Here is a 12,890-nt window from a genome sequence, read left to right as displayed (position 1 = left end):
TTTGGATACTGGGTGTTATCATCCTAGATTCTAAGAATCAAAGAAGTGTGATGTTGCAACCTTTCAGCAAGAATATTTTGTGTGTGTCGTGAACATAGTACCCCCCAGAACCCACAATTCTGTATCACTTCTTCTTTATAGAAGAACTGGAATCTTCTGTGGCTATTTACACTGCTGCACACAGGGCAATGAAAATAGGGATAGTCAAGCCCAAATAAAATGGAAAAATAACGACAAATATATAGCTAGAAAGATGAAAACCAAGGAGTCAAGGCCTGATTCTCAGAATGAGCAATATTTTGATTGAAAACTCTTGACGTTTCCCTCCTTTGAATGTTAGCAAATTATTCTAGTGCTAATTACAGAATGTCCATATTTATGTCAAAAGAACCAGCAAACAGTCACTCTATAAACTTCACACGGTACTATTGTTTCGATATGTCTGTGATCCATAAATACAGGAAATCGGTAATTATCACTGAGGCCTCTCCTTCGAATGGGAAAAATACACCCTGAATAGGAATGGGGTCGTTTCTTCATTAAAATTCCACCCGCGGGAAGTCTCTTCCCCATTATCCCTTTCATCAATCTGGCTTGGAGAGTGCAACAGAGACAAGCAGGAAGGAAAGACAAACGCAAAAAAGGAGACAAAGAAAGCAAAGAGAGATAAACACACACAAGAAAAGGCAGCAGGGGAGAGGAAAGACTCATAGAACAAGGCAGAGAAGAAAGGGAGAGAATACAGTCCACAACCTGGACTTTAAAAGGTGGCAAGAAAAGCAGACCCCACCACAGTAATTAATATTCAACCAATGCCTCCAAAACAGCCCTTTGAAATCGAGGGAGTGGTGCTTGCCTGTAACAGTTTTGAACAATAGACCTATACAGAGACCATAATAAGAAAAGAGAAAGAGGAGAAAGGAATGGCTCGTCTCCAGGGAGAATGACAAGGGTAAGCAGACATGGACCATGAGGCGCATTTGTCCCCACCTGGCATTGGGCTAAAGCATGCGGTGGCCCTCCTCAAGCGCACAGGAGACATCAGTGATAGAGACCAGGGCCATGGGTTGAGTACAGTCCTCTGGGGGGCTTCCTGCTGACAGGACATCGGAGGCGTTCGTCCAATTCTCAGCTCAGCTAAAGAGGAGGCACGTTTCCAATCCCAAGCCTGTTTACCAGGCCCCTTCCAGCTGAGTCTCAGTAAAGTCTTCACGCACATCCAAGCACAGAAGCTCTCCTCCCAGGGAAAGGGAGGGCTAGGCTGTGATCCAGCGGAAGGGCACCATTATCCAAAGAGACAGAGAGACGGTTCTCATAAAAGCGGACTGCTTCGCTAACGTAAGACTCCGTTCCTACGTTTGTTCTCTGAAGGTCCTCCTTATGGCTCACAGGTAGCAAAAATCTGCAGAATGGTTTTCCTCACAGAACTGAAGACCGCTGTTCTGTCTTCAGCTTGGGGAAGCAATGACAGGGACTCATGAGACAAGAGTTTTAATTCCGAGGCCAAGGAAAGTAACTGGGTACGAAAGGGGAATTAAAAACGAAATGGGCAACAGCCACAGACCTGAGCTAGAGAGAGCAGCTCTGCTCAGGGTCACTGAGAGGAGAACAGGAAGCTGTGATGGAATCACTGAATCGGGCTGGAGGTTTCGGAGAGGCTCAGTGGGTTTTGTTCAACTCTGGAGATTCAGGTTTGTGTCCGGCTTAACCCTTTGGGGGCTGGCTTCAGCTCTGGCTGAAGTCAGCAGGAGCCAGTGCATTGCCGTGAATGGGGACTGGCCTGGCTTTCGCTGCTGATCTTCAGTGGAAGCACCCAGTGGCAACAGTGTCCTTGCGGGCGTCCCACAGAGTGCACCAGCAGGCGGCGGTGGAAAAAGCGACGGGCTACGTCTAGTTGTAGCTAGCACCATCAGTCTCTTGTTTTTATGAGCACCGACGCTGCCCGGGAGTTGGGTCATACAAGCTCCAGGGCACAACAAGGGAACGTTCTCCCCCGGCACAAGCGCACGCGTCCCCTTTGTGAAAGGCATGACGCTATGGAGAGTGAATAATGCAGTGGCGCGGCTCATGGAGCGCCGTACTGGATCCTTGCAATCTCAGCTCAGCCACGGGGCTCGCTGGAAACAGAACTCCTATCGGATGTGATAGGCAGGAGCTCCTTCTTGCAGCTTGCCCAGGCCGACGCACCCAGTGCAGAAGCTGGTGAGTGAATCAGCCATGAGCTGGCTCTGTTACCTTAATAAGCAAGAATGGCGTTCTAATTTGTGGTGCTCCAAGATGCCAGACGGAGAGGGAAGGGGTGCTTCCCCTCTAGTCCCATCGCAGGCAGCGAGAGCCAATAGGGCCCACAGAGTCCGTGCCTCTGCTGGCGCAGGACACTGGGCACGGGCTGTGAGCTACCAAGTCAGAACAGGTCTGCCAGAAGTCTAACTGGGCCAGCTCCCAAGTGGTCGGTGATCACGTTTGTGCCTACAACCAGGTCTGTTCCCAAACCCGAGAGGGGCCTGCCTAGTCAGAAAGAAAGATCCTTCGGTGTGTTGTGTGCAGTGGGAAAGCACCAGAGAGTTGCTTTCTTCTAACACTGAACAAGGAACTTTATCATCATTAAAAACAGTACTATCTCTACAGGGACAGTGCCTCATCCCAGAGCTCCTGCAGAGAGCTTCCCCCATCCCTTCCTGCCAGCGTTCCTGTTACTGACTGAAAGAGGCCGTGCTCACATCCTGACGCTGCTAAGCTGCACTGGGGTGAATTCAGAGACAGAAGTGTGTGGTGCCGTTCCATTCTTCACTTTGCCCCTGCTTATTGTCTGCTGTGTGAAGTGGCATGGAGCTGGGACCTGTAGGCAACAATATTGTCACTCCGAGTCACAAAAGAAAGAGAAGCCCTGGAGCAGGGTTGTGCTTTCACACAACTCACTTGTGACCTGGGGCCCCCCAGATTGCCCCCTCTCCCAAACCGGAAACTGAGGGAATAAACAGATGCCTGTGTTTCTATAAAACCAGCGTCCAGCCCTCAGCAGTAACCTTACGACTCTGACTCCCCCGTGAGTGAGAAAGGTGTTAGAAAGACCCTCCCATTCCGGCTTGTGACACAGAGGGCCATTGGGAGCACGTATGCTTTAGAAAAGGCCCTGGGCCACCATTCTTTACAGCAGGGAAACCATGGTGTTGCCTCCCTGAGCCACCTGGAATCCAGCCATTGTGTTTGATCTCAGCCTCACGTTTTTTAAAATTGCTGGCCCCAGTGGTTTAAATTTCCAGCTGTGCGGGACAGTTAAATCTATTTGCTGTTCTGTGCCAGTCTTGCTACGGGACATTTTGCACAAGTTCTTAACTGCATTACCCTAGAAATTCGCCAAGAGAAAAAAAAATCAAGAGACCCTCTCTCTGCCTTGGGAGATGTAAAATAAAAATTCAGTGCAAAAGCTCCTTTACAGCTCCACCGCCCAGCTTATCGAATGCACTGTTACCTGAGGAGAACCATGCTGCAAAGGTCAAAATGGTAAGGAAGGGTCAAGTGCCCTGTACCTGCTTGAGATGCTAACTACAATGGTATTCACTCAGCAACACGGTTATTATTGCTGTTATTGACTGCCCAGACTAGAAGGGAATTGTGTCCAGAACCATGTGAATGCCGTGCTTCTTGGGCAGTGCAATGGAGTAGAGAATTCACTGGGTACTGTCGAATTATTCCCCAAGGTCTTCGGTTTACCTTTTTTTAAATTATCGTTTTCACTGAGGAAAGAAAACCTTCCAAATGTGAACTGAGTACAAAGTGGCACGTTGCTCTCTGCTTGAGTCTGTCCAGGGCCTGAAGCAACAGCTCGGAACTGCCCATTGATGCCGATGAAGTGTTAACTCTGAAACCTAAGTATGGCCAACACTAACATTGTGAACTATTGCGCTCCTGTTAGCAGAAACACCCAGAGAATGTACTTATCCCACTATCCCAAACTCCATCCCATGCCTGTCTATGTGACGCACAGTGTCCTGTACCCAGCTACGAAACCCGCCCCCTTCCTTCCTCACCTCTCCAATACACTGGCGCCTTCACCACACAAAAATCTGCAGGACACAGACAACAGAGAATTATGGGGCAGACTAAAAATCAATGGAATTCCATACCCAACACAAGGGATACCACACTGATTAGATCATTCATGTCCTGTTCAGTAAAAGCCTCCCATTTTTAAATTGCCATGGAACTGTCACTCTGCTGCACAGGGGACGCTAGCATAGAGGTTAGGCCCACGAAGCCATAGAATACATGAATCGCATAGTTGCCTGCCTGCCAAAGCGACATGTTACTAAATGGAGTGAAGGCAGAAATCACCCAGGTGGGCCGGCAAGACAAAAATCTAAACTAGCCACTAAGATAAATAAATAACCCCCCTGCTGCTCCCCTCCCAGTGTCACGGCAGTAACAACCCAGATCGGGCCAACCCTAAAACACAATACTAATCACCCAGGGACTGGAAATGCCCCTGATGAAGATTGGGCGCTGTCTGTGCCTTTCACTTCGGGGCTCTGAGCACACGGCTAAGTGCCACTAAAAGCCGGTATTAATGGCTCCCTAAGTGCCCCTGAGTTCGGCTGTCAGTATGAAGCAGCGCTGGTCTAATAGCCCTACGATATCTGCAGCTTTTGTTCTAAGGTAGGAGGGGCAACAGGGAGAGAGACTTAAACAATGCAAGCCCATTTCTCCACAGCCATGGAATTAGACCCATTTTCTCAGCCTTGAAATACCAGGAATTTTTAGTGACAATTCCCCCAGGATTATTAAGTGGCTCATCTCAGCTGCTCAGGTTGACGAAGGCTTTGCACAGATGTCAGAATCCACAGGCCTCCTGGGAGTTTGCACGGAGGAGGAGATGCTACACGGGCAGACTCTTCTCCTGCAGACAGAGAGCTCAATTCTGCTCTCAGTTACACCAGTGTGCATCAGGAGTGACTCCAATGGAACCACGGTGATCCAAAACCAGCATGTAAGTAAGACCAGCATCAGAGAGTTGCCAAGTCTCTGAGTTTTATGGCAAATCTTGTGATATTTGTCACTTTCCTGAAAGCCCCTGCTCCTGGAGTCCTGTGATAACATCCGATCCCAATTTCCATTTCCATTCAAAGCAAGTTTCTAGTCCTCAGGGTTGCAAAGAAAACATAACCCTTAAAGGCTCAAAATCCAGGAGGCAAATAAAAAGATCCAGGCTTTATTATTTTAAAATCTCCTGATTTTTAAGCCAATCTCATGATGTTGACCACTTGAGGTTGGCAGGACTGGAATCAGGGCCCTTTAACGCCACTGAGGTCGCCAAGGCGGGAGGGATGAAATCTATAAATCTGTTTCTGGGATAGAGATCGACCAGTCAGTGAGCAATAATCCAGGATATGCAGAGGTTACACTACGTACCTCCTCATAAAGATTTGAAGCTTTGAATTATTACTGCTTGTTATTTGTGTTGTTGCGGCACCTCGGAGCCCCCATCCTGGACCAGGACCCCACTGCTCTAGGCGCTGTGCAAACCACAGCTCACTTAGGGCAGGACCAGCTCCTGTCCTTAGGACAGTGTGCAGGGGAGTAAGGAACACAAGACATTCCCTTAGCGCCCTGCACTGACTCACCATGTCTACTGCAGCATCAAGAGAGCAACTTTTGTGGGGAGGCCATGTCCCTCTTAGCCCCTTTCCCCCAACACGCCAGCAGGGAAAGCAGAGCTGCTGCAGAGAGAGAAGTCATTCACATTGGTCTATACCAGTAGATACATATTGCAATTAAACGTGGCTGCATTACCCCCGGGGCAGTCCAGGGAACTAATTGTGACTCAGTTACAATTCGCTCCCTGGTTGCCCTGTCCCTCACTCCAAAGAGTAAGTAATATGCAACTTGGCTATAGCAATGATGTCCAATATGTGCTTATTACTGAAGCAAAAATTGCAATCTGCTCTATCGGGGTGTCACAAGAAATCAGACCCATTACTACTCAGTTGGAAAATCAGTTATTCAGTAAGTACGTCAGCAAAAGCACGTTAGGGCTGACTGGCCAAAAACAGCCTGGATGGACGGCAAATGTATCATGTGCGGGACCAGATCCTCTGCTGATGCCAATCCACTGACCTACAAGGGGCTGTGCCAAGTGCCACCAGTGGAGGAGCAGGAGAGGAACAGGGGAACAAGGGAGCGAGTTGTGATTCTCAGAGTCACAATCAATTCCCAACACTGCCCCTGGGAAAGACCAGCTCAATTAAATGCTGCTTTCCAGTCCCTGTGTCCACCTGGCTTTCCCCGGTGGGCCATCTGCAAGGAGACGCAGACACAATTCACACATGCCATTCGTTTGCAAAAGCAGTTGGACAGGCTATTATTCATGGCTTGGGAACCCAGGTATTGTCCAGCTGCTACAGACATGCCATGCCTTGGTTTCTGCCAGCAGAGCCAGGGCATGTGACCCACGCCAGGCCATCTGCTCAGATCTGCCTCAAGTCCTGAAGAAACAAAACAATTGAAAGAAACAGACACTGAGGGTACATGGTGTAGACGTTCTCTTAGGAATCTGAAGTCCAACCGGAGAGCAGATTTTAATAGGTCAGTGTTGTAAGAAAACAACTGATTTTGGCTTTAATTCCCTTTCTACAAATCTTTATAATGTTTTTCTGCTGATGTTTGGGAAGGTCCTTTGGTCACTGAAGTAGGGAGACCTGCTTGGTGGATACCTTCACCAGAACCTTCTCACTCTCTCTGGCTCAATAACTCTTTAATTATTTGTTGATTGAGGGAGCCCCAATCGGAATATCCCACAGCCAGTGGGGAGAGCCATCTCCTGCAAGGAGTGAGACCACCTACCAAAATCCTTTCTCCACCTCTGGCAGCGGGGGATTTGAACCCAGGCCTCCCATGTCCCCCAGGAGTGCTCTAAGCTCAGGGCTAAATGTTATGGGGCACGTGCTTCAACCACCTCCTCCTCAGTTCTGAATGGGGCCCGTTGTGGTAGACATGCTCGGAACGTGCCTACCAGATTGGGCCCCACGGGCAAGATGGGGGCAGGAACGCTTGGTTTCTGGATCACACTGGGGCATAGGCGGGAGATGGGTGTCCGGATGTGCACAGACAGCATTGTTAGAAACTTTAGTAGAGACACTAGTACGCCGGCACCTATCTGACTTCTCCCATCGGTGCAGTTAATCCACCTCCCTGAAAGGTGGTAGCTATGTCACGGGGAGAAGCTCTCCTGCCAACACAGCTCTGTCTATGGGGGGAGGATAGGTCAGTACAACTACATTGCTCAGTGGTGTGGATTTTTCACGTAGTTATACCAGTATAGGTCTGTAGTGCAGAACCGGCCTTAGCCATGGAGTGCCTAAATCTGGGATTAAGGCATCTAAATCCATTTGTGGATCTGGGCCTTAGTCTCTCTCCGCACCTGTACCTCATGTGTAAAATGGACTATGTGCACTTCCCTGCCTGCCAGAGGTACTGTGAGTCTCACTGTATTACCGACTGCGAGGTGCTCAGATCCCATGGGATGGGGGCCAGATTTGTATAAATTGGCTAGTTTCATAGTTGTGCTGAGCTGACTAATCACCACATGCACAAAGGAAACAATGGAAAAGACAGCGGGAAACCAATATTCAATACCTAGGTGGTTCTTAGTGCCTCTAATCTCTTTCAGTTAGAGTCATCGTAGGGGTTTGCTAGCCTGGCGGTAACAGGAGTTACAACGTTTTCCAATGGAAATGTGACCATCTGGACAAAGTGAGCTTGCATATTTCGTCCCTTGCTCCACACTAAAAAGAGGATTGCACGTGGGTACACAACTCTAGGTTCACAGTGATGCCAGCCAGCCCTTCAAACACAGCACACCGAGAAGTTTTGGGAAAAACCACACGCCACTATGTGGGCAGCACAGCATCTATTCCTGGAGTTTTGAAGAGCTGGGAAACATTATACACCTTCCTAGAAGCTATTGAGTAGAACTGAGGAAAGAAATTCCCCCCTCACCTCCGCATCAATTTAAAACAAAAGTGTGCACATTTGTGGAAAATCTCATTTCTCATTTTTCAATTCAAACTTTTCAAAATTGGAGGTTATTTTCTGCAAGTAGAAAAATGTCATTTTGCCATGAAAAGATGTTTTTTGTTCCAAAAACAATGGCAAATTTCTATCCTGGCAAATTTTTTTTTAAAGCGAGTTTCCCCAAAAGGTGTGTCTAAAATTCTTCTCACTGAGAAAAGCAACTAATTTTCTACATCAATAACAACATTTTGCTCTGGATCAAATCTGTGACATGCATATACTCGCAGAAGTTTTTGCACATCACTACTACTACGGGCAATAAAAAATCTGCTCCCAACAATTCAACATTCAGAGTCATTCAGAAGACCCCTCCCCCCATCTCTTAAGTGAGCATCCTAAGTAAGTGTTGCAAAGATACCACAGGGATGGGTGACATGTAAGATCATGGACAGACAGATACATTCCAGGTCACACTCTACATTTGTATCTTTGCTGTAAGCATTACATCCCCCATTCTTCTGCTTTGCAAAACACAATTTAAATCTTAACACCTCCACCCTTTCCCTGTAATCTGGTGATCTTAAAACTGTGCCCAAAGGTACAGAATCATATTTACTTTCTGGTTTTTACCACTTGCATTGGAATACATCAGATAATTGCCTCTCTTTTGCTAGCCTGGAAAGCCATTTTTTCCATGTCAAAAAACTGCATTTCTGCCTGGGTGAAAAATTATGAGAGAACCAAGCCTGGTTATATTCTCTGTACCTTTTTGGGATATATGGAATCATGGCTCTTTTAAAACAAGAAGCAATCATTAAGGAAAACAGCTACAACTCCAGACACATGCACACAGGCATCTACACAGCTTGAGTCCCACCTTTGTCTTCCTTGTTTACCCAAGACCACACTCTGGCTCGAACTCTATTCAGCTCACAGAGACATCTAGGGGCTGAATAATCTATTGCAAGTAAACACATCATTACATACCCAGTATTGCCAACACCAAAAGTTCAAAACTCCTGAGTCAGACGCCGCCATGAGAGTGGCTCAAACAGCAGAAGAGTATTTTCTAAAAGGTTGTCTTGTAGGTTTTGTCCTGGCTTTTAATGTTGAAATCTCCTTACCTCCCACCACTCACCCGCCCCCACCAGTGCATGTCTGACAATTATAGTGTTACCACTCCTCCCAGTGTTCCCAGAGCAGTAATTCTGCCCCTTGCAGGGGCTCATCCTGCTGCCTGATGACTTGGATCTTTCGCCTTCTCCCCAGCCCTCTGTGCCCCCTCACCCTATAGCTGCCCCTCCCGCAGCCCAACAATTAATTATGCACCACCCTAGCCTCTACACCAACTTTGCCTCCCCAGACATGCATCTGCCCCTTGCCCATCATCACATCTCTGCTCCTCCTGCAGATCCAGGGCTTCTTCACCTCTCCTCCAGCCCTAGTGGCAAGGATGGAGAGAGAAAGGTGGAGTAGGGAAAAGACTGACCCATTGCTTACAGTCCTCTGTAGAACCAGGAGAACATGCAGACGTCATGAGGAGCTAGGTGCACGTCCTGACGGTGCATGTCCTTGGCCTGACCAGCAGGGAGTTGACTGCAGCTTCAAGCCGGCCGCGGCTCACTTTAGCATAAAGCAAATAAATGTAAACGTCTGAATTTCTAAGCTTGATGGTGTCAGCGTTCCCCAGTGCTCAGCACTTGAAAAATTCTCACTTCCTCCCCCCTTCAGCATCCTGAAATGAACTGCTATAAATAACAGTGTAATTTGGGAGGAAAAAATGTGAGTAAAGCTACAGAAAGAACAAGAGCACAATTTTGGAAATATTAATAAAAACTCAAGAAGAGGAGAGGAAAAGAAGCAAGTGTGATTTCCGTATTTCGAAAACCAGCCCCAGAGAGGACTCCAGCAGGCAGTATCAAATTGACAGCCTGCATGGCGGAACCCCCCCAAAAAAGGGAAAAGTTCCAATTAACGGAAAGAATCGGAGTGCTGTTCCCAGAGTTTCATTTAAATCAGAACCAATCAAGGATTGTTCTGGTTCCTGCAGCTTTGCTCAGGAAATAATGAGAGAGATGAAAGAGGCCCAGCCAGCTAATGCAGTCCTGTGCAGCCCTTTGAAGCTGGGAAATCACAAAGATCGCTTCTGAGAGTTTCGTGTTCATGCGACAGCTGTTGCACGGCTCCTTCAAGAGAAGGATCTGCTGCTTGATTTCCTCTAGTGCAGCCTCTGCCTGAGAGCTAACGAACAATTAACCGCCCCATGTGCAATGTGTTTTAGAACAACAGCAAGACGGAGCAATTTGAAGGACACCATCAAGTAGGTCAGGCCTTAAAATTTGGCCTGCCTAAACAGTCTGGATCTAAACAGTTTTCCATTCTAAGTCCATCATTCGTACTCCATGGGAGAGAATTAAGAAAGCAAATGATAGCTGCTATTTTTTTTTTTTTTTTGTCAAACACCACGTCCCACGGGATACGTAGCAGGATTTTGACCAAAATCCTCTATTCCTATGAGCATGTTGACACCATTGATGCTGCTGGACAAACAAGGGTGTAAAACCCAAAGGGACGTGTGCAGATGTGAGCTGCCTGAGATCCAAAGACCACTGAAATTGACAGGAGTGTTTGCAGAGACCCGCTGGGCTTGGATTCCAATCCCAGAAGCAGCAAGGGATGAAATCAGTTTGCCAAATGGAAACTGGTGAATACGGACAGCGCAAGTAACTTTTGTTTCAAGCTTCCACAAAGGTATTAAAATCAGAATACATTTTTTTAAAAGCGCCTACGCTGCTTTAAAATTAAAAGAAAAAAATAGCCAATATTCTACCACGTAGCTGGAATTTTCCTAACTGAATGTCTCGTTCTCGGGTTTCTGTCCATTTTGGAAAAAGCTCCCCTGAACACCTCCCATACTCTGGAACAACGCATACCCAGGGTAGATCTCTGCTATTAGAAACACACCACCACGGATTTCAATTCAGCTTAAGTACATACCATCTACCTCCCTCGGGAAGGGAAAAGCTGCTTTGCATTCATCATATACCTAAAGATTCCAAAAGGAGTTCAGAGCATTACACTCAACTATCTAGTTGAACCCCAGATTAAAAACAGATGGTTCTCTGCCTTAATGAGGGAGGGAGAAAGATATATGCCACATTTATTGAATGTCTAGCAGGCTTTCTGCTCAATTTTTCCTTGCCGCATTGCCACCAACGGCTGTACGCATATCTAGAATCACCAGCTACATGCTTCTGACCCAAAAAAAAAAAACACTCATTCACGTGCAAATGCACTAGCTCACCCATTTGCACCAACAAAAGCTCCTCCACAAACACGGGGGTGAAGAAAAGCTGGTCTCACAAGTGTTTGAAAGAAGAGAGCAAAGAAGGATACGAACAGGATTGCCTTGAACTGCACGTCGGATTTAGCTGACAGGACCCTGAATGCATTTCCCCACTAGTTGCTCTCCCAGCACACAACGGACTCGTGTCTCGTGCGCGGTCCATTAGCACTCCTGCATCTTTGGGGTTCTTGATGCATCTCACACCCAACTGGTTGAAAATGAACCGTGTCACTTATAAACTATTTCATGTGGGAGAGGGCAGGAGGGGTGCTGGCATTCACCATCTCAGCCTGTGGGAGGCCTGTGACCTTAGACCACCTGCCGCCAGGCATGGTTGGGCAAAGCGGGATCCACTTCACAAGTCTCAGATTCCCCGACAATCCCTAGAGGCCCTAAATGGTAGAATGGACATTGGCCAACCTCAGCTGACTTTGGGGCGCCCCTCGTGTTAGCACAGCAAAGCAAAGCACCATGAAGCAATAGCCAAGTAGAGCAGCATCTTACCTTTGCAGGCCATGTTGTTCTCAGGCTCGTAGCCGGCCTTGCAAGTGCAGCGGCCAATGGGAACCATCCATTCTCCATCACCATTGCAGTACAGCTTGATGGGCACGTCCACCTCCTCGGCGTTGGGAATGCAGGTGCCACGTGCAATCACCAGAGAGGTGCTCTCTGCCCCAGTCATGGTCTCTGGGAAGATGGCAAAGTTCTGCACCACGCTCGGGCACTTCTTGAAGAAGACCCTGACGGAGAGCAGCGACATACAAGCCCCATAGTCCTGGAAGGCGAGGTAAAAACCATTGCGGGTGAGGGGTCCAAAGCTCCTCACCTCTGTGTTCACCTTCATCAACCTACCCCCAAAGTCCACCTGGGAGAAGCTCTCATCAGCAGCGATGGTGTCCACTTTGAGGTAGGGCGCCTCCGTCCAGAAGGCCGACTTCTTGGTGGCAATGACGGAGTCGGTCTCGTAGTAGTACAGGTTGAAGGTTTCCTTGCACGAGCCAGGGACGTTGGGGAGGCTGCTGCAGTCCCGCACGGTGAAGCGCATCTCAGTGTAGATGCGGTGGGCCCCCCGGCGGTTTATGAACGTGGTGAGGAGCCAGTTGTTCTGATTGGGTTCAAAGACGTTGCACACCTGGTAAGTGCGGATGGTGTTCAGGTTCTCATCATAGCCGCTGACTTCTTCCCACTGGGCAGAATTAACAAAGGAGAAGAAACAGGCAATGAGAAGGGTGAAGCAAATCAGGCACAGAGATGACACTTCAACCTATTAGCTCACTAATCCCTGCTGCTTGCATGGAGTTAGCGACTCAGAGTCGGTGCATTTGGGTTTTGTCTCTGGAAATGTGAGAGGAAATCACGATTAAGGCTCAGGATTTATGGAATGAACAAATGCAAAACCAAACCACAAGTCTAAAAGCAGAGGAAGAGAAGCCACCCCAGCAGCACAAACACACAAACGCACGCAGACGGTTGGGTGCAGTAACGCTCTTCCCATTCATCATAAAAAAATGACACTGAATGGCACTTTTCAACA

At 47.9% G+C, this 12,890-nt stretch overlaps 1 protein-coding gene across 10 annotated transcripts in view; it reads right to left on the bottom strand.

Annotated features, from left to right (window-relative positions):
* The window catches only part of EPHB1 (EPH receptor B1), a 351,973-nt gene that overhangs the window by 176,425 nt on the left and 162,658 nt on the right, over positions 1 to 12,890 (bottom strand). For 8 of the 10 annotated variants that reach the window (XR_010918133.1, XR_010918132.1, XR_010918134.1 and 5 more), the window contains exon 3: positions 11,861 to 12,542. Coding sequence is in view for 7 of the 10 variants with exons in the window: in XM_067538719.1 (XP_067394820.1) it covers positions 11,861 to 12,542 (682 nt within the window). In the remaining 3 variants the exon portion in view is untranslated. Of the gene's footprint in view, positions 1 to 2,358; positions 2,840 to 11,449; positions 11,565 to 11,860; positions 12,543 to 12,890 lie in introns of those variants that run through there. The other 2 variants (XM_067538724.1, XM_067538723.1) reach the window with 2 other exon arrangements.

This window comes from Emydura macquarii, unplaced genomic scaffold, assembly GCF_026122565.2.
Source record: "Emydura macquarii macquarii isolate MOO-44397 ecotype Brisbane River unplaced genomic scaffold, CSIRO-AGI_Emac_v2 contig_499, whole genome shotgun sequence".
Classification (NCBI taxonomy): Eukaryota; Metazoa; Chordata; order Testudines; family Chelidae; genus Emydura; species Emydura macquarii.
The sequence above is the reverse complement of the archived record's forward strand: the minus strand, read 5'-3'. Positions and strand labels throughout refer to the sequence as shown.